Below are 25,854 nucleotides of genomic sequence, written 5' to 3'. Positions count from 1 at the left end.
AGATCGCAAATTCAAAACGTTATTTATTCCAATAGATTGATGACGGTTACTTCAAACCCCAGAGGCTGTCTGCTCCCAGTCCACCTAAAACAAAAAGAAAATGCTAGAAAAAATCCTTGAAGCACAGATACAAGAGGAGTAATAGCAACAATTTTACGTTCCAGCTTATTAATTCACTGCAGACTCAGACAAAGTTTTGATTTATTTGACTGACTCTTCGTCTTAAAATGGAAAAATAGAACCCAGTTCTATTTGTTGTCGTCTATCGTCACAGCTGGCCCTTACGCAGAGTTTCCAGTCTGATTTCTGTCTGATCTTTATCTGTGCTCAGTTCAGAGAAAAAATGACAGTAGCTGATTTTAACATTCATGTAGAGACTGAAAAAAACAAACTCAACACCAGGTTTTTATTTATGATTTAGACTCAGCTGGCGTGTAAATGAGCCCACTCGCAGCTTTAGTCACACTGTGGATTTTGTCCTGACATGTGACATGGAAAATAACATTGAAAACCATTTCTCAATAACATTTCATTTTATCTCAAAGAACTGTAGTACGCTATATGTATTTCTGAAAGTGCTGTAAAAAAAAACTTCCCTCTTTATCATTTTCAATGCCAACACATGCAGGTACCTAAATCCTACTCCCACTACGAGATTGCAGAGCAGTACGTACAACTTTAGATATTGTGGCTCCTCTAAAAATAAATAAATAAATAAATCAGAAGTGCCTGACTCCGGGGTATAACTCACAAATGCATGTCTTAAAGCTGGAGTAGAAATGATATTGCACTAGTATAAGAGATGTTTTTTGGCCCAGAAAAATAGTTTGTTGCTCTACAAAAAAGCCTCCGTATTTGTCAGTGGTGAAAGAAAACAGACCTCAGTCTATTTGAAGAGTTTCAGTCAGGTTTCACAATCCATCATAGCACAGAGACGGCACTACTGAAGGTTACAACTAATCTTATAGCGTCTCATGTCTGATTGTTCTGCTAGACCTCGTTGCAGCTTCCGACACTGCCGATCACAACAATGTCATACAGAGCTTGACTGTTGCAAGCTGCTATTAAAGGAAATGTGCTGCAGTGGTTTGAATCATCTGTGCAAGCACCAACTCTGTTTACATTATTAGAAAATACTCCATAGATATTCATTGCTTTGCAGATGATGAGTTATTTCTGTCCATGAAGTCACATGACACAGGCATGTCTCAGAGACAAAGACCTGAATGACTAAATAATGACAAAACTGAGAATATTATATTTGGTCCTAAAAGTCATATAAACGTTCCAGCCAACCAGATAGCCATCCTGGATAGTATTACGTTGGCCTCCAGTAACACTGTGAAGAATCTTGGTGTCATTTTTGATGAAGACATGTCCTCCAATGCAGATATTAAACAAATATGTAGCACTGCTTTACTTCATCCGTGCACTGTCTCTAAAATTGGAAGCATTCTATTGCAGGGTGATACTCAAAAACGAGTTCATGCATTCATTACTTCTAACTTAACTATGGCAATTCATTATTATTTTCACTCCCCATGTGTATGTATACCACTTCGGCTTGTTTGTGTTCTCTGTCTCTTCATCAGTCGCTGCCTATGCTCTCTTTTTCATGTCTCTTCCCTTTCTCTAGCTCCCAACCAGTCATGGCAGACGAGCCGTACTAATGATGAGTCTGTAGAGCCGGATAATGAGAGGGGGGTTGGTGTTCATTTCTGTGAATGGTTCAACTGACACTCAACCAATCTCTGAGTAATTTTATGACTGGAAACTTAACACTCCTCTAAGCTCTGAGGATTTATTGTGTCACCAAAGAGTGAAACAAGACTAAAGGTCAGCCAAATCCAGTCAGCTCTGAATTCTGCAGGAAGAGAAAAGCTGATAGAACCAGTGAGATCTTTTGCATTCCTACTCACAAATGAGCTTTCTTAAGTTTTTTAAAATTTCTCCAAAAACATGCATCTCTATATTTCTTATTGGCAAAATGTATTATCTCTTACTGTCCTAATTCTATTGAATTTATTCAATAAGACCTGCAAATATAAATATTCTGGTTTGAAGGCCAAAGTAAAAGGAAAGTCTGTGTGATTAAACCTAATCTAAAAGGTAAATATTCTCAAAAAGTTATTTTAAAATAGCTGACACTCATAAAACCCATAGAAATCTGTTGTGTCAACCCCTTAAATCAAAAGCAACATGAAATTTTAATGAAAGAAAATATACAGTTAATGCCCTAAATGTAACATTTTAGACAACAGCTTCATTCATTTTGGACTATCTTGTGAGAACTCCCAGTGAAACCAGAAGTGTAGAGAGTGTGAGTTAAATTAGAAACTCTGTTTATGCTGGGTAATGTAGTTCTGCTAAAAGTTAACCAAACTGTCTTCAACTAGTTCCTCTGCCTCGGAGTCTGTTAATGCAGATTATTTAATCCTGCTAGTTACATGCTTTTGTTGGGTAAATCAAACACACTAAAATAATTCAAGAGACAAAATGTGTTCAAAGGTTTCACTGGCTGTTTCAACCCCTTTCTGAAATTAAAGGTTTTGGTTTTTTTATAGATCTGCTATAGCTCTTAAAATATACCGTAAGGCGTTGATTCAAACAAAAAGCAAGTCTTAAGGCAAATATCTACAAAATTAAAATGAAACTTTATTGTAATTTATACAAAACAAACAAACAAAATAAAGCAAGAATAATTGGGCTACAGAGTCACAGTAAGAATGAAGTAAGAACATCGGATATTTACATACAAACATTTGACAGTCTTGTCAGTCACCCCGTTGTATACTGCGGTGAATAACAGCACATATAACTAAGCTGTGGTCTATCTTCAAATAAGCTGCGTTTTTGTACAGTAACCTTTTTTCAAACATTGTCTTCATACTATGAATGCTTTGGCGATGCTGGCCCTCCTAATGCTTACGGCTGGATCCTGATCTTCACTGATGACACATCAGGTTTGTAAGATCGTAGCTTTGAAGTCTCTTCAGGCTTTCACTGCCACTTTGTGTTGTCAGTTGTGTGTTCATACATAATGTGTGTCGTCATCAGGATAGGGATTTGAAAAAAAAAAAAAAAAGGATAGGGATTTGGGTTGGTTGGTGGAGCTGTAGCTTAAAGTTTACTGGTAATTATGTGACAATACATTCAGATCATGTTACGGGTCAACACAAATGTAATGCAGAGTAGTGTAATGAATGAAATAATCAATTTTCCAATGAGTAATAAATAACGTTCGGCGTTACTCAACAAAATGGAAAAAAAAGTCATGTGGAATATGTTACTTTTTTTAAGGAACAGCGCCATCACTGGTCATATCTGGGGTAGGTGGTTGGATGTGACAAGGTGTTACATGAAATATTTCCTTTTTACCTATATTTTGGTGCTCTTCTAGAATTACATGAAGTTTGTTAGGTTTGAAATGACACTGAAAAAGCAAAAAATAAAATAAAAATTATAATAAAAAAATATATATTTAACTCAAAAGTAGTTTTTGAATTTAATGTTGCTGAAACAGCAAAATAATAATAATTAAAAAATCTATCTGATGGTGGAATCACTCATCTTTGGAAAAGAGAGTTTATTACGGAGAAATGTCTCTTTCCAAAATAAAAGCTATACTATCCGCTTCTTCTGAGCTATATTCTCAGCAGCATATTAAACATATCAGGTCCCCATAAGGAGAATCCTGTGCTAACGGCTGTCTAAAGGACTCGGGTAAAGTTTGTAGCATGCGTGCTTGTTGTTTTTGTCTGCTTCCACTTGTCTTTGCACTAGGATGATGTCGGCGTAAATGTGCAGTCATATTCGTTGTGTTCCCACTAGTGCTGTCAGCGTTAATCTCGTTAAAATGACATTAACGCCATAACGCGGCAAATCTCCGTTAACGAGTTACGGCGGATCGCCCTGTGCGTGGGGCTGGACGGCGTCAACAAGCTAACTGCGCTAACGCACTAGTTCCCACCAATTGAGATACATACTGTTTTACTTTAGTCCATGACGCGCCATCAGGGTCATGCTTCACATGAAAACCAAGATAGTTCCAAACGCCAGATCTGAATGAGGGTGGGGGAGGCTCAATTTCGGGTAGCGTTGAGGCAGTTGCCATGTTGCAATGAGCGTAGCTTCTGTCTTGCTAGCTTGCGCTGCACTCAGTGGATCTGCACTCGACAGTGTAGCCTAGGCGGGCGGAGTAGTCGAACGCAGATTCACTGAGCGCTCAACACAGACAGCATCGTCAGAAGAAAAGTTGATAAAATAAATAAAAAAATTTGTATTGTTCAATACACATGCGTACCGAACCGAAAGCACTGTATCGAACGGTTCAATATCGATACGAGTATTGTTGCACCCCTAATATATATCTATATAGAGCTAAAGGGGTCAGGTAGGACAAACGTATTGATTTTTCATGGGTTGACCCATTCAGCTTGACTTACCAACAAGTTACCAACAACTGAATATAAGATGTTCCATTTCTAATAATGTTTATTTAAATTTTTGGTTCTTCATAACAGCTGTACGAAATATAAAAAATACAATATAATACAATATATGCAAAGCAGTTCATCGTCCACTCAGAGTTTATTTGGTTTCCGAAAACTTGAAGGCAACGGGACCATCGGGAGATGTTGGAGAGCATGCCGAAAGCACGGTGAGAGCAGGTGAGGAGGCGGAGATTGATGTGGAGTTCACCGTCTGTGGCACAACCAGATTGCGATATGGGCAGCCTGAATCGTAGATAAGCCTCAACACGTCCTGACGGAAACGCACGCCTACCAGGGCGTAGAGGATAGGGTTGAGGCAACAGCGGGTGTACGCCAGCGTGCAGGTGATGTACTCCAACATCAGACCACAGAACGGGCCAAACATTTTGCGACACAGCACCGCAGTGTACGGCAGCTGGAATACCAGAAAAACCAGCACCAGGGCAACCATCAGCTTCAGTGTACGCTGCCGTTGCCATTGCTTCCCTCGCCGATGTGCGTGCCCTTCCCACAGCACTCGAGCAATCGAAGTGTAGCTTGCCACCATAATGGCGAGGGACAGGCAGAAGATGGTGATGATCACGCCACTGGGAACCAGTCTTATTTGACCACTTACTTGCATGACACAGTACGCTTCAGTTTTGTTGCTTGAATTCCCAGAGAAGCTGTTTGAAACCCCCGAGAAGCAGATTTCAGGGATGCTTAGAGCCACTGCAACAAGCCATACCCCCACAGCAGTGAGCTTCCCAGCTTTTAGGATTTGGCTGCGCAGCCTGAGCATTTCCTGCGCTCGTGCTACTACCATGTAGCGGTCAACACTGATGCATGCCAGTAGCAGCAGCCCGCTGTATGTGTTGATGGCGTAGGTTGCACGCATGATCTTGCAGAGATGATAGGAGAAAATCCAACCCTTGTGAGTGTCAATGGCCTGCAATGGGAGTGTGAGGAGCAGGAGGAGGTCAGCCAGCGCCAGGTGGAACAGGAAGACATCGGTCATGGAACGAAGTCGAAAGCGGCGGTAGAGAGCAAAGGTGGCGATCACCAGGGAGTTTCCTGCAACGCCAAGCAGGAAGATGGCGGTAAAAGCGCAAGCTTGGAAGGTTTTGATGACGTCCGCCTGGTGGTCATCAGCTTCACACCAGTCTTCATTGTCAGGATAATCTTCGGAATATGAGTCATTACTTATATTGATGAAGTAATCTTCTATAGTATAGTCAGGCATTGCTGTTGGAGAAAATAAAACTTGTAAGTCAAAGAATTATTAAAATAAATAAATAAATACTATTGGTGATCCTCAGTATTTCCCCTACACTGTGGGCACTTTAACTTTCACACGTAATTTGGGGCTAACTGTATCATTTAAGTCTAAAGTATCCCAGTATCACATGCGGTCCCTAGGGAAAAAATAATTGCCCACATCTGCTCTTGGAGCAACAAGAGGCTGACATTTTTTTGTAAATCAACTTGAAAACTAGCAAACAGATTGGAATAAACTGGGCTCAGACACACTCTGTGGCCACCACCAGGTCAGGATTATATTTGGTTTGTGATTGTAAGACTGACACTTATTATGACAGATTAATAAGGACATGTTTGGGTCATAAATTCAAAGTCGGTACTTGAGGGACATGGTCAGCAGACATGTATACTATTGATTGGGTCTTTCCAAAAGGCCCTTCAGTACATTAGCTTATTTCCTGATATTACAGGAAATTTACGGTCATATGTTGATTCCTGTAGTCGCTGCTGTTCTTATAGCCTGTATGCATTCAATTTCTAAATGTTTGTTCATCAAGTGAGTTATTCTGCTTACTCTTGTCAGTAATTATGTACACAAACTACAACCAGAAAGCTGGTTACTAAACAGCTGCTCTGACTTGTGGTTTTTGTCTCCTCCCTCTATTATTTGTAGCTGCACCACTGCAACATTTATTAACATTTATCTAAGCAGGAAGTGAAACTCATGCAAAGAAGATTTCTAATCTTTTTTGCATGAGGGTGCTGGGCTAAGACAGAGTTTCAGGAGAAAACCTGCCCAAGCATGTCCTCTTATGGATCCAGGACCCTCTTGTGAAGCAGCTAACGACAATGTGCTGCTTGAAAAACTCCCCCCATTATGAGTTGTGTTTCCTTTCATATAGTAGAGGGCACATCTCAACTATTCACTGATAACACCCCAACAGCTGCAGGGCCATGTCATTTCAGGCCATGATATTAAGCTTTAATAAAGAGTAAGCAAGCATGGAGTTGAGTGCAACGGCAACATATAACTAAAGATTGGACCTGAAATTTTCCTGAACAGACTTTGCCTTCTGCATTTTATTTACAACATAAAGTTAAAGCAGTCAGTTGTGGGCAAATAGACTGCATATGAAAAACTTCCTGCTGTTTTGACATGTCTGTAATGAATGTCTTGAGTCATTCTGTACTTCTCCAAAATGCCACAGAAAGACCAGCTTGCGTGAGTACTTATTATTGTTCAAAAACTGCAGTGCTCCTTTTACATGAAGCCGGGGCTGATTTTGAGCAATGTTTTGCCCTGCACGTCACGATATCAGGAAATACCAACCCCTTTACAATCAGGTTGAAAGTGAGAGATCTGTAGCAAAGCTCTTCAGTCTGACTAGGCGGCTGTGATATTTTAGTCATTTCGTAGCATGTTGCGTGACACTGGCATCAGGTCGTTGGTACAGGGGAAATCGTGGGTAGCTTAAGGTTTACAGATCAGTCAGTGTCGCGTGCTAACAGCCTTTATAGACAGTTTCCACAATCACCTTTTTATCATTTCATCTTCAGCGATGTGCCTGTTTGAACAGGCTGCTCACAATGTTAAGTTTATTACAGCAATCCTTTTTCTTCTCTTAACTTGTCGGTTTGATGGTGGGGACACACATTAAGGTAAGAGGAAAAGGAAAACGTGTAGAGGGTTTGGTGCCAGTGTGATTTTCTGCTCTTAGTGTGAGTTAGGTGAGGGTTGCAGTTAAATGTGGAATCAGTCAGGATGGGAGTAAAGTTTTCAATACTCGAAATAATGTAAGTCATGTGCAATACTTAACAGAAAATCTCCCTTATTAGAAACGTCTGGGCGAATGGAGATGTCTGACATACAGAACACTATAATTTGTTAGCAATATTAGCTCTCTCTAGTTCATACAGGGTCAGGGTTGAAAGAAAAAGCCTGCATTAATAACTTTGTCATGTGTAATTTAATAAAATAAGAAAAACTTTCCCCTTTCTGCACACTAATTTGTTCTAGTAGATGTGTTTTTTCCGCATTTAACTACTTAAAAACATAATCTAGTAATACTCGTAAATTAAAGCGTTTAACAGTAAGGTTTGCAAGCAGCTTACTTTAAATATCGCTCTCTAATGATGGACAAAGGAGCGGACTTGGATATATTCCTGGTCCATGTTAATTCATATTCTACGTATGTGTTTATATAAGACAGCATTTTATAAATATTATAAAATATACAAAACATTACTGTGCATTTCAATGCCTGGGTTAACACTCATAACAGCACTTTGCGTGCCACTGATTGTTCGTCTTCTCTGACTTTGACACGTCAGCCTTCAATCTGCCTTTGAGCTAATTCTTTTCTCAGTAGTGGGCTTACTCTGTAAATGCATAAAAGACAAATTATATATATCACAACATTTATGGTTTAAAATTTTGATTCAATTTAAAAGACTAAAATCTGAAGAACTTGGACATCCAAAAGACTGTTTTGTAAACATTGGGATGTGGGTTTCTTGGCACATTAGAGGCGTTAAATTCATCCCTTTATTTCAGATTTTAGTCATGGAAGCACCAGATATAACACAGCAGTACTTTTTGCTGCTTTTTCAATTTGCTACTGATTTTCTTTATGTTGATGAGGCGATGAAGACTTCACGTCTAAATAAAAAGAATTATGGGCAACGTTCCTAAACTTTAATGTTAAATTAAAAAGTAAAACAAAAAATTGGGGTTTTTTTCTTTTTGGTTTTAAGGCTTATCAAATTCTTGTTTATACATTTTTAAAAACAATGTAATGTTCAACACGGATATACTTTTATCCGCAAAGGATGTGCAGCATTTGTGCCGCTGCTACAGCTATTTGTCTACAAATGGTTTGTCATGAAATATTTAGAGAAGAATAATTATTTTTTGGGTGGATTTTAAACAAACTGAAACATTTTTCTTGCTGTTGCACTTTGCATTTTAAAAAACAAGGCATTTATATTGGTCATGGATTTTTCCCTGATTCAGTTTGAACTCTAAATATGTTTTGCACTAAAATTATTATTTTTAATCTTTATTAACAACAACAGAATACTGTGCCTTACGTCACAATATCAGGAAACTTTTACCTCCTCTTACAATCAACCTGAAAGTGAGAACAACCCCACCAAACTCAAAAATGCTTTATTTGAGTAGGCAGGCGTTGTTATATTTCACACATTTTCATGTCGGCCTGCAGCTTTCAAGAGCCAGTTTCATATTTTTATCATCAGTGTAGCAAATAAGAATACTATATTTTTAACTGAAGCATACATCTTTCTAATAGCATTGTGACGGAGTAAACCCCCAGCTTATGCTTTACAATTTACAGTCACTTCTATGGTTAGGGAGAAATAATTCTGACAATTTGGTAGTCATACCTTTGGTATAGTTTTCACAAATCAAGTGATTATGAGTCATATGTGGCTGCAGATTTGTTATGAACCACAACCACACTCCCAGACATTTCAACTTGGTGGATTTTTCACAGCAAACTGATTAAAATCACTAAATTTGGTTCTTTGTAAAGTTACTGTTACATATATGCATCTACACATCAAAACATGTGAAAGCATTGTCTTTTAGCTTACATTTTGCATTTTTTTTATAGTTACGTGTCTTAGAGCCCTTACCTGTACTATTAGAGGTGTTGAACATGTCCTTGGTGCTCCTCCTGTGGCAGTTGGAGAGATCAGTGAAACTCTCATGTTTAAAAACACGCCTTTGGGGTAAACCTTAACCAATGAAACACACTCTGTGTTTTGCTGACCTCGCCGTACCCCAGCTGTTTGTTTCCTCAGGAGGATGTGAACTGACTGAGATGATTCACATAGATCTTTATGGTACCTTGGCTTTATTAAAACAGTGCAATCAAGATAAATCATTAAAATGGGTTTTGCCTATCAGTGCTTTTGTTCTCTCATACAAAGTCTAGTTGACTCCCTAGCATGCTGTGGCTTCTTTCTGTTCTCTTTTATTCACTTATATATGCAGCTTATTTCAATAAATGCTCATTCAGCTCTAAATTAAAATAAAATATATAAAAGTTAAATGAAGCTTCTGTTTTGAAAATCTGTGTGTGATCATGCTGAATCATCCTGATAGTAGGTTAGTAGAGAAAAAAATAATGTGAATTGGCCTTTTTAGATACAGGTTATTGCCCAAAATTTGTCTTTGTTCTTGTTACAGATTGAATATTACAATACATTTTGCTGTAGGTTCAACTGGCAGGTCAAACGTAACAAACCACATCTTGGGGCGTGACTGCATACTGGTGCCAGGACCAGTTCATAACCTCTGCCTGCTTTGTTTCGAGAGTTTATGATCGTTTGAGGACCCTGGCCACATAAGTCTCTCAACTTGTGAACTCAGTCAAGCATTTTTTCTCAAACCAAACTCAGAGTCATCCCTCGTGAGACCAAAGGTTCTCTGTGCAACCACCACAGAACCGTTATTATTGACACCTTAAGACATAAGATCAACTGTCAGTCAGCTAAAAAAGTGATGAGCCACAAGACTCCGTGCATGTTGGATGATGTTATGTACGTTGTACATCGACTGCTATATATACATATATATATATATACACCGGTATATAGGTTATACTAAGAGCATTGGTTGTCGACGAGGTGGTAAAGGAAGACGACCAAAAACAAAACTGGGGGTTTTTGAAATTTCATCAGACATAAATACTGATTACTGTAAAAGTTTTGCCTTCTTACCAAAACCAAAACATTAACAAAGGTATAGAGTTTACTGTGAAAGGAAAAATGTTTCATTTCTGGTTTGCGTCCCACTTTTCACTGCAGCTTGACGAGTAGTTTGCAAGCGTTTATAGACAAGTTAGCATCTTCCATACTGATGATCCCAGCAACCTGTAGGTGACTAAAGTAATTGTAAGGAGGTTCTCAGGACAGCACTGTATGCCTCTTTGTTTGACATTAGCAACCTCCCGCAACCACTCATAACTATTCAGGGAATACCCTTTCCCCCCTCAGTACTGGTGGTTGCAGGAGGGTTTTAGGCCTACGTGACCGAGGCCTAAAAACGTACGTGGCACTGCTACCTGCTCTGGAAATGCCCCTGCTTTATCCCCGAGTACAAAGTGATTAGACCTGATGAATGCTGCATAGCCAAGCTACAACTAGCTGATCTAGCATTGTCGTTGCCCACCGAAATAAATAATCAGCAATTATTCCAAGCAAAAGTTATAATCAATATTCACTGGGAACTAGTCTACTTTTCTTCAAAGATCACTGTAATTTCCAAATGACTGTTCATAGTTTCGAAAAGCTCATTTGCTTTTCCTAACACAACTACCTCATTCTCATTGGATAATGACCTGCAATTAACAACCCATTAGCCAAATACGCCACATAAATTTACCTCACTTTAAAGGTTACATCTTTGCTTCTTTGTTATATACCATTTAATATAAATTATCATGGACCACATCAGCTGGTAAAATAATATGAGAAGCTGTCCAATAAGCATTTGCAATTGTTTATAATTTTGCTACTAATAATATTAGCAAAAACGAAAGTTTTAGCCAGCTAGCTAGAATTTAGCTTATGCTACATGACTCTTCAGCATGTTCTAGTGTTAAATCTTTTGTATCTTATTTCGATACATGATAGCACAGTATGTTTAAAGTATGTTGCATGCAAACGACTTTTCAATTCTCGGGCTTTGACTCATCAGTCTTCAGTCTGCCTTTCATGTTTTCCAAAAGTTGTTTAAGACAAAATATATTTCTCTGCACCTCTTCCTAAAACAAAATTTACATTTTAAATTTATATTAAATGTAAAGACAATCAACATGCCCAAAATACAAATTTGCAATTACGTTTTGTTTTTTGAAAGTTGTTACTTCAAGTGGTTTCAGAACCACCAGAAGTTTCGTATTCAAACTTTGTGTTGAAGTTTCATGTTCAACCTAATATTTCAGATTTTAGTCATGAAAGCACTAACAACAAATACAAGTGATTTTTATTAAGTTGTTTTAGGTCATAGATTAGCAACTAGATCATATTGTGCACAGTAATGGAGTCTTCTCTGGGTTATTTATTGAATAAAACTTTTAAAGACAACCCTTTGAAGCACGCGGAGTCTAATTTTCAGTCCTCGTAGTTTCCCTGAGTGAAGGTGTGATACTTAGAAAGTGATAGGCCTTATTGTGGTCCTTGACATAGCTAGTCTGATTATTTAATATAGAAGAATATTCAGACATTTTGCAAAAGTAAACATGTCTCATAGATAGACGTTTGTTTAGATGCATAGATATGTTGCAACTGCAATGCAACAAAGGTAACACAGAGTGGTGCAGACTATGAAAGCAATCACTGGCTTCTGTTTGTTTGTTAAAACCTGGGGGAAACGGACAAACACTGTATATTGTTCCAGTGAGCAACACGATGTGCAATTTTTTCACCACTAACCATTGGTCCCACAGAACCACAGTCTTTGACCCACTTTTAATTTGTTGTGATTTGGTCATGCCATCTACACAGCTTAACTTCTACCCTTTATTTCAGTATCGATGCATTTGATGCTTTAGGTTAGCAAGACGTTCAGTGGAAATTTTGTAGGCCAAATGGAGAAGTTTGCATTGTGCTGCACTGTACCAGTGCAAATGAAGAAATGCCAAAGCTCATGCTGCTGTAAAATCTAAATCTTCTGAATTATGTGTAAGTAAAGTAGGATAAATAAATGAAGTCAATATATTGACATTACAAAATAACCCCTAATGTGCGCTTGCATCCATTATTCCAAATGACGTCAGGCTGCAACATCATTAACTCCATTCAGGACTCGAGCTGCTCTAGAATCCAATTAAGCAGTATTACCAGTTTAATTACGTTTCCCATCATTCAAGAAATGGGTCAGATCAACTTACTGATTTAAATGTGCAGGAACGCATATTTATACGGGTATGCAAAACTAGTTGTCTGATCGCTGTGGAGGCGTTAACAGCGATTAGACCACAGCGTTTGCTTTGCAGGCCATGAGAAAGTTGTACAATAGGTTTCTCTGCACTGTTTCTGCTGATGGGAACTTGTTGGCATGTTGACAGCTGAGCTCGCACATTGTCAATCCTTAATCCTCAGTGTGGTTTAGTTAACTTCTGATTGCAAACCTCCATGCATGTTTGTACGTGTGGTTGGTGCAAACGATGTGAAAGTGGTGACCTACTACTCAACCTGTGAACAACCTCTCAACAGTCATTGGCTCGTTTTTCTTCACTTCCAACTTTTGAATTTGCATATCTGAAGAACTTTATATCTTTTTCACCAATGATATCCGACCAGTAATTGTAAAAAATATTCTCAATTTAACTTGTCTTTAAATATAGGTCTTTAAAGACAGGTCTAGTCAAGTGCTTGGCGATGTGACAATAAGGGTCAATAAATGACTACGATCTACCAAAAATCGAAAGGAAAACATTTTCAGTCTCACTTTGAAAAAGTGAACATTTAATTGTCTGTTACTGTGTTATAATAAGATCTACACCATGTCAGTGTGTAACATGTGCAAATTTTCATTGGTTTATATTTTTTGAAGACCATTAACAAGTTTGGGATCCCAACAACTCCCTGTAGCTAAGCAGCTAAGTATGTCAACTGAGTCTCATAATTTACTACGGATTTTTTAAAAAAATCGTAACATCATCACATAACAATAACCTTCCAATAACAAAATAATATTAAGTGCAGTGTTGACTTTGGATAATTTAGACATTAATGGATTATTAGAATACAATTATGGCGAAATTCAGTGTTTGTATATATATATAAAACAATTTCCTCCAAAACCAGCAGATTTCCAGGTATCACCGTTGGTCTTTTATGTCTAGCTTTTCAAAGCTTCAAAACATTATATTTTCATGTTATTATTACATTATTATTTATTTTAATGAATAACTAATGAATTGTTCCTGACCTCATCAGCAATCACTAATATTTATTATAAACTTTCTAAATTTTTAAAGGCTAACATCATCCCTTTTATAAAAGTAAGTCACTGTCATGCTGCTAAACTGCCTTGAAAAATTCTGCAGGTAAATGTGTGTAAGACATATTTGTAGTTTATTAAAATTGGCACGCATAAAGAAAATAAATTTCTAAATGAGTCAATCCTGGTTTTATCACGTGTGAAATATTTCAGTGATACGAACCTATTTTACAAGAATAAAACCTCCATAAGCTGACTGACCTTGTGATTCCTCACAGTGTACAGATAAATCTCTCTGGAGGATTCAACAAATGTAAAGGTGGAGAAACAGAAACAGGCATCTTCAGAGTGGATTTCAAGTTATAAAACGATGTTAAAGTCTCAGTTTTATTTTTATCACATCTGTTATTTTCTACAATGATAGATTGAGTGATCCACAAAAGGCGCAGTATACGATGTTCCTAAAGAAACTGTAAAAACGTAACCTTCAACATATTTTATTAGAAAAAGACTTTTTTAAACCTTTTTTTTTCTTTGCATTTTTTCTTTGTATTTTTTAAGGCTGTGATGTTTTATTATAAATCACTCTGTGTTTGTGTTTTTTACTATAACTTTACCTATCATACAGCCATGTTATTAAATTGAATTAGCTTCTACAGGTGCCCCTAATGAAGAACTACACAGTGTTTAAGCACACATGCAGCTACAGTATTCTCTATGACAGCAGTTCAAATGTTCCATTTTTAATGTGACAACTACCGATAGAATCACTGTGACAAATGCTGATATGGCATGTTTAGCACTGCATAATTAGCCCATACTATATTATTCTACAGTTTTATCCGCCAAAAAGCAGCAGTTTAATTCCCCAGACTCTTTTAGGTTTGCATGCCTTTTATTAAACTTTGATTGTATTTTTAAATACACTCTTGCTGAAAAAAATGCATTCTTGCTGAAACACAGATATCAGTTATTAAAAATTAACATTTTTGTGCCGCAACTGAAAAACAGCCATGCAGTGAGGCTGAACTGTCTTCGGTCTGAAGCGTAATTCTGAAACTAAGAAAAGGATCAGTAGGTGAGAAGAGCGTGAGTCTTAGGTTCTGACTTAGTCCTGCAGGTTTGTCTGGGTATCATAATTGTTGTTTTATGTCTAACTTTGCTAGACAATTAGAATTTTTTTTTCTTTTCATGTCTGTAATTCAGATTACTCTTTGCATTTCTTTGTGTGAGTAATGTTATTTATCATTTAATCTGGAGATTATTTATTTTGATCATCTGATAAAGTCCAATGTTTTATCCTCGGATATCTTCCTCTGCCCAACTGAATCTTCATTTCAGTAAACTGTACATAATGAAATGGCACGTAATGCAATGATGCCTTTTAATTTGTACACAGCACAGAAACTACTCTTAATTCTGTTCACACTCTTTAAAGGATACTCAATAGATCATTTCTCACCTCTGACCTCAAAACATCACGTGGTGACTTTATAGTCTGTGCGACCTAAAATTGCACACATGTTTACAGCAAACCTGAAAAATATTTTCCATTTATTTCTTGCACTACATCATTTTCTATGCACAGCTGTTTATATAGTCATGTCAACGCTGCCGCAACAGACACACACACACACGTGTTATATGTACTGCACTGTGAAATGTCATATTGTTCAGGTTTAAATAGCACATTTAAGGTGTGAATGTATCAAATGTTCTGCAAGTTGAAACTAGCAAGACTATTACAGTTAACTAAAACAAAACTAAGGTGTGAAAAGACATTAGTTCCCATAAACGACAAAGCAAAAACAAAGCAAACATTTGACATTAAGAAAGAAACTAGCTTTTACAATAAAATGAAAATGTACCAGAAATTTCTTATTTACTCAAATTTGTTGTTCCAACAGGCCAGAGGAAGAGTTTGTGAATTTGTTTACTGAAACTGAGGTCTACATGACAAAATCTACTGTCTGTGTTTTAATATTTATTATAGAATTCCTCAATTTTTTCCCCACATAGAAGGTCTTGAATAATCAGACCCCATCTTCTGTTAATGACCTTATAGTCCTGTATCACCCCATTAAAGCACTTTGCTCTCAGATTGTAGGCTTACTTGTTTTTCTTTTTTGATAAAGCATACAGTTAGGGCTGGATCAGGTGACCCTTAGTTACACGGCTGTGGGATTCCCATGATGCATTGTGTTCCTCTTCTTCGCTCACCTTTTGTCACTCACTATGTGTTTAAACACCTCCCTGCATTTAAATATTATTCATCTCTGCCTCTCTTCCACAGCATTTCTTTGTCCTGTCTTCCTAACCTCGACTCCAACCAGTCACAGCAGATGCCCGCCCCTCCCTGAGCCTGGTTCTGCTGGAGGTTTCTTCCTATTATGGCACTATATACATAAAACTGAACTTGAAAGAAATTGAAATATTTCACTGATAGGCCCATTTCATAGAAATGCTTCTACAGGTGCCTCTAATGTAGAACTATGGAGTGTTTCAGCACACGTAAAGCCAATTTTACATTTGAACACTACAGTATTCTCTATGATAGCAGTTCTGTGAGGTAAGTAGTACACCAGGACAGCCTGGGCTCAGAATCACGATGATGCTTAGTGCTGCTGCGGACGAAGTAGTCGTTTGCTCATTTTAAAAGAAAGGAGGCTCATCTGCTGAGGAGAAGGGTGCAAAACCACAAAACATGAGATATGCAAACTGGCAGCTATTGAGCTGCTTCTACTTTTATCTAAATGTAACGATAAAGTCTTTGATCACTAACTAGAAAAACTGCTTCCTTTTTCCACTGCATGTGAATGAGTCCAGCATCAAAAGGGCTTTAAAATTCTGCCCAATGAAAGTGTACTGTGGCTTTATTATGGAAATAATAAAACAAAACACAAACACCAGACACCCTGTGACCCTGATAGGCATAAGCAGAGAATGGGTGGATAGTACAACACACTGATTTTGTGATGTTTTTTTTGGTAAATGTGTGTTCGTTTTGCACGCTGTTTCCAATGCTCACTGTCTATTTGTGTCCTCTGAGTACCTCCTACAGTGTAGTAGTCTGCAGTGGTTTATTTGATGTGTGGGAGGGTTACAGATAGTTTTTTCTAAACCCTCACATGTGTTTTATGAGTCAATCTTTGTCACCTACAGATGTTCTCCATCAGTGTTTTTAAGATGTTCAGTCATCCGTGAAAGACTTTCAACTGCATGAAACTGCGTGACAGGTGCTGTGCAGATAAAGCCTGTAACACAATAATAAAGAATACTTTCACAGAAAAGTTGTGTTTGTGGTGATTTTTTTAAATTATGTATATACGTACAAAAGGGAAACTTTAGTACTCAGTTCTAGCTTCATATGTCCTTTAAGGACTCTACTATAGCAGCTTTTGCAGGATTCACAATTTAGAAGAGTTCATCCTCTGTCTGAAACAACCTTTTTTAGCTCCTCCCCCTTTAAGATCATCTTTGATTTGCTACACGTCACAAGTAGAAGATCTGAACACCAGATTGATGGGGTGTCTTGGCTCACAGACAGAGTAGTGTGCCTGGGATAACCCTTTTTAATGATGTCATACAGAGCCAAGAATCAAAGTGTAATAAAGTGTTTGGAGCAGTCTGACAGGTTTGTATGTTTAATATGAGCATTCACCATTACAGGGTTTTTTTTTTCATTCATACAGAAATTGTGGCTGCTCCACAAGAGGTTGTGACTTTCAACTAAAGGGAAATCATCCAAAAATACACAACTGTGTATTGAATTCTTAGAAATAACAGGAAACACACTCTCTGCCTTGACAATGTGTCTTAACTATGGTACTTATGCACAACGTCACACCTCCGCCCCCAAGATCTATTTTAAGCCCAAAAATCCTTCATGTTCCCCATATAATTGTTTTAAGCAGATACATTTCTTTGATTAGTGGCTTTCACGCATAACCCTTCATGTAGTGTAGAACTACTATTACTAACAAATGAAAATAATAAAATTCAATATGCAATAACAACAGGCCGTTATTAGTGGGTGATGTACATTAACTATAGATATGCATTTATAATGTAGTGTTAGCGTTAAAGGAACTTGAATTACATAAAAACTATGTATTAAAAAAAGTGACCACTCATCATATTTCATACTTAGTTCAATCATTTCCTTAATCAATAAAGCTCAAATGCACAATTGTGTTTTTCATGAGTTGAAAATAAATAATCAACATGTTTTTTTTGTTTGTTTACTCAGACATCCTTTATTTGTGTCAGTTTATCTTTCAGTCAAATAATGTAAAGCAGAGTTTTTGTTGTTGTTGTTTTACTCAGGTTGATAAATCAACCACCAAAGACTGACTTTGAAAGATTTCACGCATGTGAAAAGTGACGTGTGGGGAAAAATAGCTTCGAAACACCTGAACGTCTCACTTGCATTTAAGTGGTTTCTTTAAGAAAGGGGGGAAAACAGCTTCACCACATACCAGATTTTCATCTAGTAGAGGGACAGCCTGTGTGGTGTCAGTGAAGACAGTACGTCTAGATGAACATGATTAACTCTGTTACAAGGTTTAACGTGTTAACATGTTAGTTCTCCATATCTTTGTATAACCGATCAGAGTTTTTCTTGGCTTATTAGGGGCCTTTAACAGGTTATTATAAGCACAAATGATCTGCATGATAAACTCACATTTAAGAAAATTTTTATTTCTGTTTATTCCTCTTTGGGAAGGATCAAATGCTCTTTAAAATTATTTTAGTATGCATACAAAACCACGCGTAATAAATATTAGCATCCAGTTACAGTGTGGTAATTTAGCAGGCCCCTGTGATGTATAAATTAGATCGATCAAGCTCTCTTTCCTGTAACTGTTAATTTGAAATCAATCTGACTTTGTTCATTTAACTTGCACTTGTTTGCATTAAGATCCTGGCTTCCTGTAACCTTTAACCTTCACTCTTGTTCATGCTTCCTCAGTCGTTGTCACCTGGCTGGAACTCTGTCTTTGCAGCATTATACACCTGAATAGCACCCTCACTTTTCCTCTTGCTGTCATACTGTGTACCTCAAAACTAGGTTTCTGAAGTACAAAAGCACTGCTTTAGAAACCTGATTGTAACCAGGATGCAGATGTCCATTTAAAACCCTTCGACTGTCCCTTAATGTCTGTCAACAAGCAGCAAACCCCCGAATGCCAGTTTAGTTTCCTGTCTCCGACAAGCCAGCTGAAAAAAACTGACATCCTGCACATTTAATACCACAAAACACAGGAAGTTGTTGTTTTCATACCTCTGTGTGTATCTGTAGTGGGTAAAAGCTTGTCTGTGTGAAATGTAAACTTACTTTCAGGCTGCCTATTTTTCCCAACATCTGGTTAAGTTATCATGACAATATGAGCAATTCAGGTCAATTCAACTCAGTTTTACTTACATCGCACCAAATCACAACAACAGTTGCCTCAAGACATTTTGCATTGTAAAGTGAAGGTAAACTCTACAACAATACTGAGAAAACAACAACATGTCGTGTTAGTAAATAGGTCCAGACAGGCACACAGTTTATGGGTTTCCTGTCTAACATTCATGCTGCACATTCTTCCTGATTCCTGAAAGAAGAAATCCCTTATGAGTGTTTTTTACTAGTCATACATGAAGGATCATGAAGAATCAGGAAATTGGGCTGCCCATTAACTTCCACTGGGAGTCCAGTGGAAGTTAATGGGCAGTCCCAGCACAATTAGAAACTTTGTGACTGCAGCAGGCCTATCATATGTCTATAGGACAGAGTGCATCCAATTACTTAATGCAAAACCAGAATAATATGAATATACAGTCTGCCACCTGACAACAGAAAAAAAAATTCATAATTATTTAGTATGACTACTAACTTGGGGTTGTATGGTAAAGACGTACAGGACTGACTGTTAATGACACTCCAGCTCAAACGTCATTACTGAAATGAGTTGTGTTTATTTCTGGGGTGTTCCCCAGGGCTCTATCCTTGGCTCCTTGTTGTTCTCCACTCACATGTCCACCCATAAATAAAGCATTCATTATCATTAAAAAACATCAGAAATAAGTCAGTTCTTTTCTGGTCATAACCAGAGATGGACGCGTTACTGTAATCTGATTACTTTTTTTAAGTAACGAGTAAAGTAAGGGATTACTATCGGGAAAACGGTAATTAGATTACCGTTACTTTCCTGTAGGAACGCTGCATTACTGCGTTACTAAAACCGTGACTAAAACCGGGGTGGTGGTCCCCTTCTTAAAAATGGGGACCACCACCCCGGTCTGCCAGTCCAGGGGTGCCGCCCCTGATCTCCACGCAACATTGCAGAGGCGTGTCAGCCAAGACAGCCCTACAACATCCAGAGCCTTCAGGAACACGGGGTGGACACCAGGGGCTCTGTCACCAAGGACTTGTTTAACTGCCTCAGTGACATCACCCCTGGAAATTGGCGGGTCATCCCCCTCATCCCCAGACTCTGCTTCCTCCTCAGTGGGATTAAGGAGGTCCTCAAAGTATTCCTTCCACCGCCCGACAATTTTCTCAGTCGAAGTCAGCAGCGCTCCACCAGCACTATACACAGTGCAGGTAGAGCACCGCTTTCCCCTCCTGAGTCGCCTGACGGTTTGCCAGAATTTCTTCGAGGCAGTCCAAAAGTCTTTTTCCATGGCCTCTCCGAACTCCTACCACACCCGAGTTTTTGCTTTGGCCACTGCTTGAGCCGCATCCTGCTTGGCCTGTCGGTACCTGTCAGCTCCTTCCGAAGTCCCACAAGCTAACCAAGCCCAATAGGACTCCTTCTTCAGCCTGGTGGCTCCCTTCACCTCTGGTGTCCACCATTTGGTTCGGGGGTTACCACCATGACAGGCACCAACCACCTTGTGGCCGTAGCTCATTGCAGCAGCTTCGCCAAAGAACATGCTGAACATGGTCCATTCGGTCTCAATGTCCCCAGTCTCCCTTGGAATACTGTTGAAGTTCTGCCGGAGGTGTATGTTGAAGATCTCGCGGACTGGGGCCTCTGCAAGGCATTCCCAGCACACCCTCACTACACGTTTAGGCGCGCCGGGTCTGTCCAGTGTCCTCCTCCGCCACCTGATCCAATACACCACCAGGTGGTGATCAGTTGACAGCTTAGCCCCTCTCTTTACCCGACTGTCCAGAACATATGGTCGCAGGTCTGGTGATACGATAACAAAATTGATCATCAACCTGTGGCCTAGGGCGTCCTGGTGCCACATGCACTTATGGACAGTCTTATGATCGAACAACTCCAGTTTCAACTCCAGACTGAAACAGAGTCTAGCCCCTCTCCAGGAGGCTGGTTCCAGAGCCCAAGCCATGTGTAGAGGTGAGCCCGACTATATCTAGCCGGTACCTCTCAACCTCACGCACTAACTCAGGCTCCTTCCCCACCAGAGAGGTGACATTCCATGTCCCAATTGCCAGTCTTGGTAGCCGGGGATCAGTCCGCCAGGGCCTCCGCTCCTGGCCACTGCCCAGCACACAATGCACCCAACGGCGCCTCCTGTGGGTGGTGGGCCTGCGGGAGGATGGGCCCATGTCCCCTTTTCGGGCTATGCCCGGTCGGGCCCCATGGACTAAGGCCCGGCCACCAGACACTCGCCCTCAGGCACCCTCCCCGGGCCTGGCTCCAGGGTGGGGCCCTGGTAACCCTATCCCGGGCAGTGTAAACTGTTCCCTTGATGTTTTCCTCATAAGGGTCTTCTGAGAAGTGTCTTATCTTTTCACTTTGAAGCTGGTTTTGTGCTCTCTGCAGAATCAACTTCACTTTATGTCCCCTGACCGTGGATCCATGGTGCAAACTCTTGGGAATAAGTCTGCTCTGTCTGCGTTTGAGGTTAAAGTGGAGGTGGTTTCCATAATCTGCTAGTTTTCTTGATTCCCTTTCATATCACAGCAGTTCAAGAATGTTCCTCCCAAAGTGCATGGTAATATGTCTGTATAGGTTCTCATTCATCCAGGTCATAGTAATCTAAGGAGTTTAGAAAGAAAGCAACTGGACTTCTTTAAATTCCTGGGAATCTCTGCCATTTGGTCTTAAAACTGAAGACACTTAAAAAAAAATGAGGGTTAAAACAATTTCAAGAAACTTAAGGAAGTTCAGTCACTTTTCTTCCCCAACTCCTTAGTTCACGCTCATTGATGTTTACTGAACACATCATCGAAAATCCAACTCTGACTCAAATGCAACAACCTGCTTGTTTAACAGTTAAATAAGCAGGTTGCTGCATTTGATGGTGCATTAATTAGAAAGCCTCTGTGATGCAGAGCAGCTGTAACTGTGAAGTGAATCTTCTGAAAAGTCTACCAATTAAAACCTTTTACAACATACACATTTTTCATGCTGGGTTATGTTGACTGGCTCGAGCAGAATGAGTGCAGAGTCCTCAACATTTTTTCTGGTGCGCCGCACTTTAGAAGCTAAACAAAGATTACTTTCCAAATTTTTGACCCATTATTAATACAAAATTATCACCCAAGTTAATATTATTTTAGCAGCAGCCACCACAGGTTTGCCCTGTCTATCACATTGCAGCTGCTGTGGCTTCCACCCACAATTTGAAAACCACTGAACTAAACATGTTGATCAGTGAATTTCACTTTATAAGCTAATCTGCGCTTCCCTTTTTACTCATTTCTCAACATTCAGTGTCTAAAATTAGCTACTAAAATATATGCGGGGGTTTTACTCGGACACTCGCAAGGCTGAAATGGTTGCAGTTAAAGCTTTTTCTGACTGTGTAACAATTGAACTAACTTGTGATTTCTTTTCTTCGGTAACCTCTTTCTCTAACTTTGGTAGGTTCGTCTTTGATCTGATCATGTTAAGTCATTGTCAGATCAGCATCTTCATCTGCTCGTTTTCCAACACTAGGCATGTTTATCAAGGATCTCTCAATGACACCGTGGCACAAATACACTCAGACGCATCTGCAGCAAGCTGAGATAAGGAGGGCTGGGTTTCCTTCTTCCTCTGAGCTCCAGGAGGGAAATTATAGCCTCTAAAGACACGTTGGGTCACAGACCTGCCTCGACTGCTGTCCACAATGATCCTCTACCTGCTCTTGCCTGCTTTTGTCCTCGGTATGTGTTTGCCTTCACTTGAGAGTTTTTCTTTAGATTTTGTGGACATTTCCTGCTTTTTGGATTTGCTTTAACATTTCCGTGAATTGTTTTCCCCGTGTGTGGGGGCGTAATGAAGGAAACAGCAGAGGCAAATGAAAGTCAGAGTGAGAGCATTCCTTTTAAAAGTGGCCCGACTGGCATAGCTGATCGTAAGGAACATCTTTGAATTTGTTGTTTGCAGGTACTGTGACATCACAATCAGCCAACAGTACAGTGGGACAGCTCGATGAAGTTGGGAGGAACCAAACATTCAACAGTAAGTTCATTTCTTACTTCAAATACTTTGTACAACAGTGTCAAACACAGATGTGGAGGCCAGAAATAGACCATCAAAGGCTCCATTTTGGTCTGGTGAATGGTTTACTCTTGTTTTTCCATTAGAAAAATGCAACTGTTGCCTATAAATTGTAACATAAATCTGATGACAGTAGACTGTAACCTTTGAGGGGTTTTATAAACAGATTGCTCATAAAATGCAGCAACATAATTAAGCAAGTAAGAAAACGTGCTGTCTGGCAAATTCATTACCTTATCAATATTTTTACACCCTTTTTGATGTTTGTAAACACTGATGATGTGTTTTGAGGACAGAGCGCACCTGACTGCAGAAAGTGACTGATCTCCAGTAGTGTATTTGAAAAGATGGCATCTATACAAACTAAATGCACACAAATGTTTTCATCCATACATTTATGCATTTAATGCTCTTGTCCAAGATGTCACATGTCACATCCAGGATATTTAATACAGATATTTACTGATTTCTTTCTGTGTAACAGACCAACATACTGTATAAGACATGAGCTGTGATTAACACATCTAATTGCAAAACTGCAGAATATATTCATAATCATTTAAATGCCACTAGGATTAAAAGAAACCTGTCCAACACAGCACATGTAATGACTGGATCCTGTGTTGGACAGGTTTGGATGCTTGAGTGATCACAAAAAGTGTGTTATACTAGCTAGCCAAAGAGCAATTCAAAAAACCAGTTCATCCTGCTCAGAACAGGGTTACAAAGCTCCAGCCCTGGGCCAGGTTTATGGGCTCAAACCAAACACTTGGTGGCCTTAGACCATGAGACAAAGCCAACCCAGCCTAACAGAGAGGCATGGGCCCACGATGCAGGAGGGGGCGATAGAGGTTTGGTGCACTGTACCTTGGATTGTCTAAATAATTGCAGAGCGTTTTGTTCCAGCGTTTTCAGTGGGAGAAACATTTCGCCACTCATCCAAGTGACTTCTTCAGTTACTGACAGGACTGCTTTGATACGGTGATTTTGATAAATGACATGCAACTGTCTTCATAATGGACAGAAAAACAAGTGATTAAGTCAGCCAGGAAGCCAGGAAATTGTCTGTTTGAGACACAGATCACGGCAGTTGGGAACTATTTTTTCATAGACTTGGAAACATCTAGTTGTTTTGCAGCAGAGGGAATTACCCCCTTCTGAACATAAGGAAGAATGCAGATTTAAAGGAATTTTGTATTGTTGTAAGTCCAGCAATTACATATCTGTTTCTAAACAGGACTTATTGATGCATAAATCAAATTTAAATGCAAAACGTTTTCCACTTTGGATAAACAACCATTATGAATTCAAAGTGCAATAATACCTAGAGTGAAACAAAATGTTTTGCCTGCAGGTACACTGAAACCAAAGAATGTGACATCCACATTTTACGAAGAGAAGAAATGGGTCGAGGACAAACTGCAAAGTAACCAAGGTTCTGTTATCACAGAAGATGAAGGTAAGTTAATGATTATCAGCGCGTCTTATTTACCTGCTTTGCATATAGTGCAGATTAAACATGAAAAATTTGTCGGAGAGTCAGCTTCTGTTTTATACGTGTGTCCTCCTTTTAGTTCATATGTGTCAGAAAAATCTTTGATTACTTTGCAGAGAGTTTCCAGGATGAGGAAAATAAAATTACTGGGGAAAACTGTGATTGGAAGTCACTGCAATTCTTGAGTTCCACCTACTGTGGTGAAAATTTTCACCAGGACATGTGGAATATCGGCAGAGATAACTGGTGTGTCCAGGAACGTTTCATCAGGTAACTGAATAAATATATCCACAAACCTCCATGTTTAACACACTGAATAATACTCGTTATGCATTTAAAAACTCAATATTCTGAAGGACAAAACAGCATGATTAGAATTATTGCTGAGACTTTTCTGGACTTCTTTGCATTAATTTTCAGTATTAAAGAAACATGACGTGACCTTTTAATCTTTATTCTTCAGAAAATCTTCAAAAAGCACAAAGATTCAGGGTAGTAGTGCTGTTTCACTAAAGTCTATGTCATAGACATGAAACTGGTGAAGTTTTGCTCCTGAAACTGTAAAATATTCCATAATTCTGGTCTATAGAGTGTTGAATAACAGGCTAATAAAATACTAGAATTTCACTCACAAAAGTTATAAATGTTTTGAACAGCCTCACATACGTCCAAATATTCAATTTTAAAGAGTCAATTCGATTAAAAATTCTTCAAAAGGCACCAAAAACATAAACTGGATGGAAATTTCACATATTTGAATGTGAGTTTCTGGGGATTGACTCACTTTTGGTGCCAGCCCCATGTGGCCACTCGAGGAACTGCAGTGGGATGCTGCCACAGATGGGCTCTATAGGGCCCCCTTTAATATTTATGGAATGTAATTATGGGAATAAGAAAACACATCAATACCCAGTCAATTTTAATTTAAAAAATGTCCATACTCACATACAGAGCTTTAAAAGTAAATGGTAATGGACGGGTTGTTTTAAAGTGCTTTGCTACTCTGAGCACAAAACTTGCCTCTTTTACCCAAGCACCTTTTTCTATGCTCTTTCTGTTTAAGGCCATATCCACACTAAATAGTTTTTGTTTGAAAAAGCATCTTTTTCTCTCCGTTTTGACCTTCCGTCCACACTGCGATGGCGTTTTTGGTCAAGGAAAACTGAGATTTAAAATGCTCTCCAAAGTGGGTAAATTTAAAAA

General features: G+C 38.9%; 1 protein-coding gene and 1 long non-coding RNA gene across 2 annotated transcripts; one reads left to right on the top strand and one right to left on the bottom strand.

Annotated features, from left to right (window-relative positions):
• Positions 1–4,377: 4,377 nt before the first annotated feature.
• On the bottom strand, positions 4,378–9,433 carry ccr10 (chemokine (C-C motif) receptor 10). Its single transcript, XM_005725728.1, has 2 exons — positions 9,390–9,433; positions 4,378–5,717 (listed from the first exon to the last, which is right to left on the bottom strand). Exons 1-2 carry the CDS (start codon positions 9,412–9,414, stop codon positions 4,591–4,593), a joined length of 1,152 nt encoding a protein of 383 aa, XP_005725785.1. The 5' UTR covers positions 9,415–9,433; the 3' UTR covers positions 4,378–4,590.
• Positions 9,434–22,430: 12,997 nt separating this feature from the next.
• LOC102211833 (uncharacterized) lies at positions 22,431–24,571 on the top strand. Its single transcript, XR_311520.1, has 3 exons — positions 22,431–22,819; positions 23,043–23,117; positions 24,511–24,571. It is a non-coding gene; the product is annotated as an uncharacterized LOC102211833 (long non-coding RNA).
• The last annotated feature ends 1,283 nt before the right edge of the window (positions 24,572–25,854 follow it).

The sequence above is a fragment of the Pundamilia nyererei genome, unplaced genomic scaffold (assembly GCF_000239375.1).
Source record: "Pundamilia nyererei isolate P.nyererei 1_Seehausen unplaced genomic scaffold, PunNye1.0 scaffold00017, whole genome shotgun sequence".
In the NCBI taxonomy this organism is placed as follows: domain Eukaryota; kingdom Metazoa; phylum Chordata; class Actinopteri; order Cichliformes; family Cichlidae; genus Pundamilia; species Pundamilia nyererei.
The sequence above is the reverse complement of the archived record's forward strand: the minus strand, read 5'-3'. Positions and strand labels throughout refer to the sequence as shown.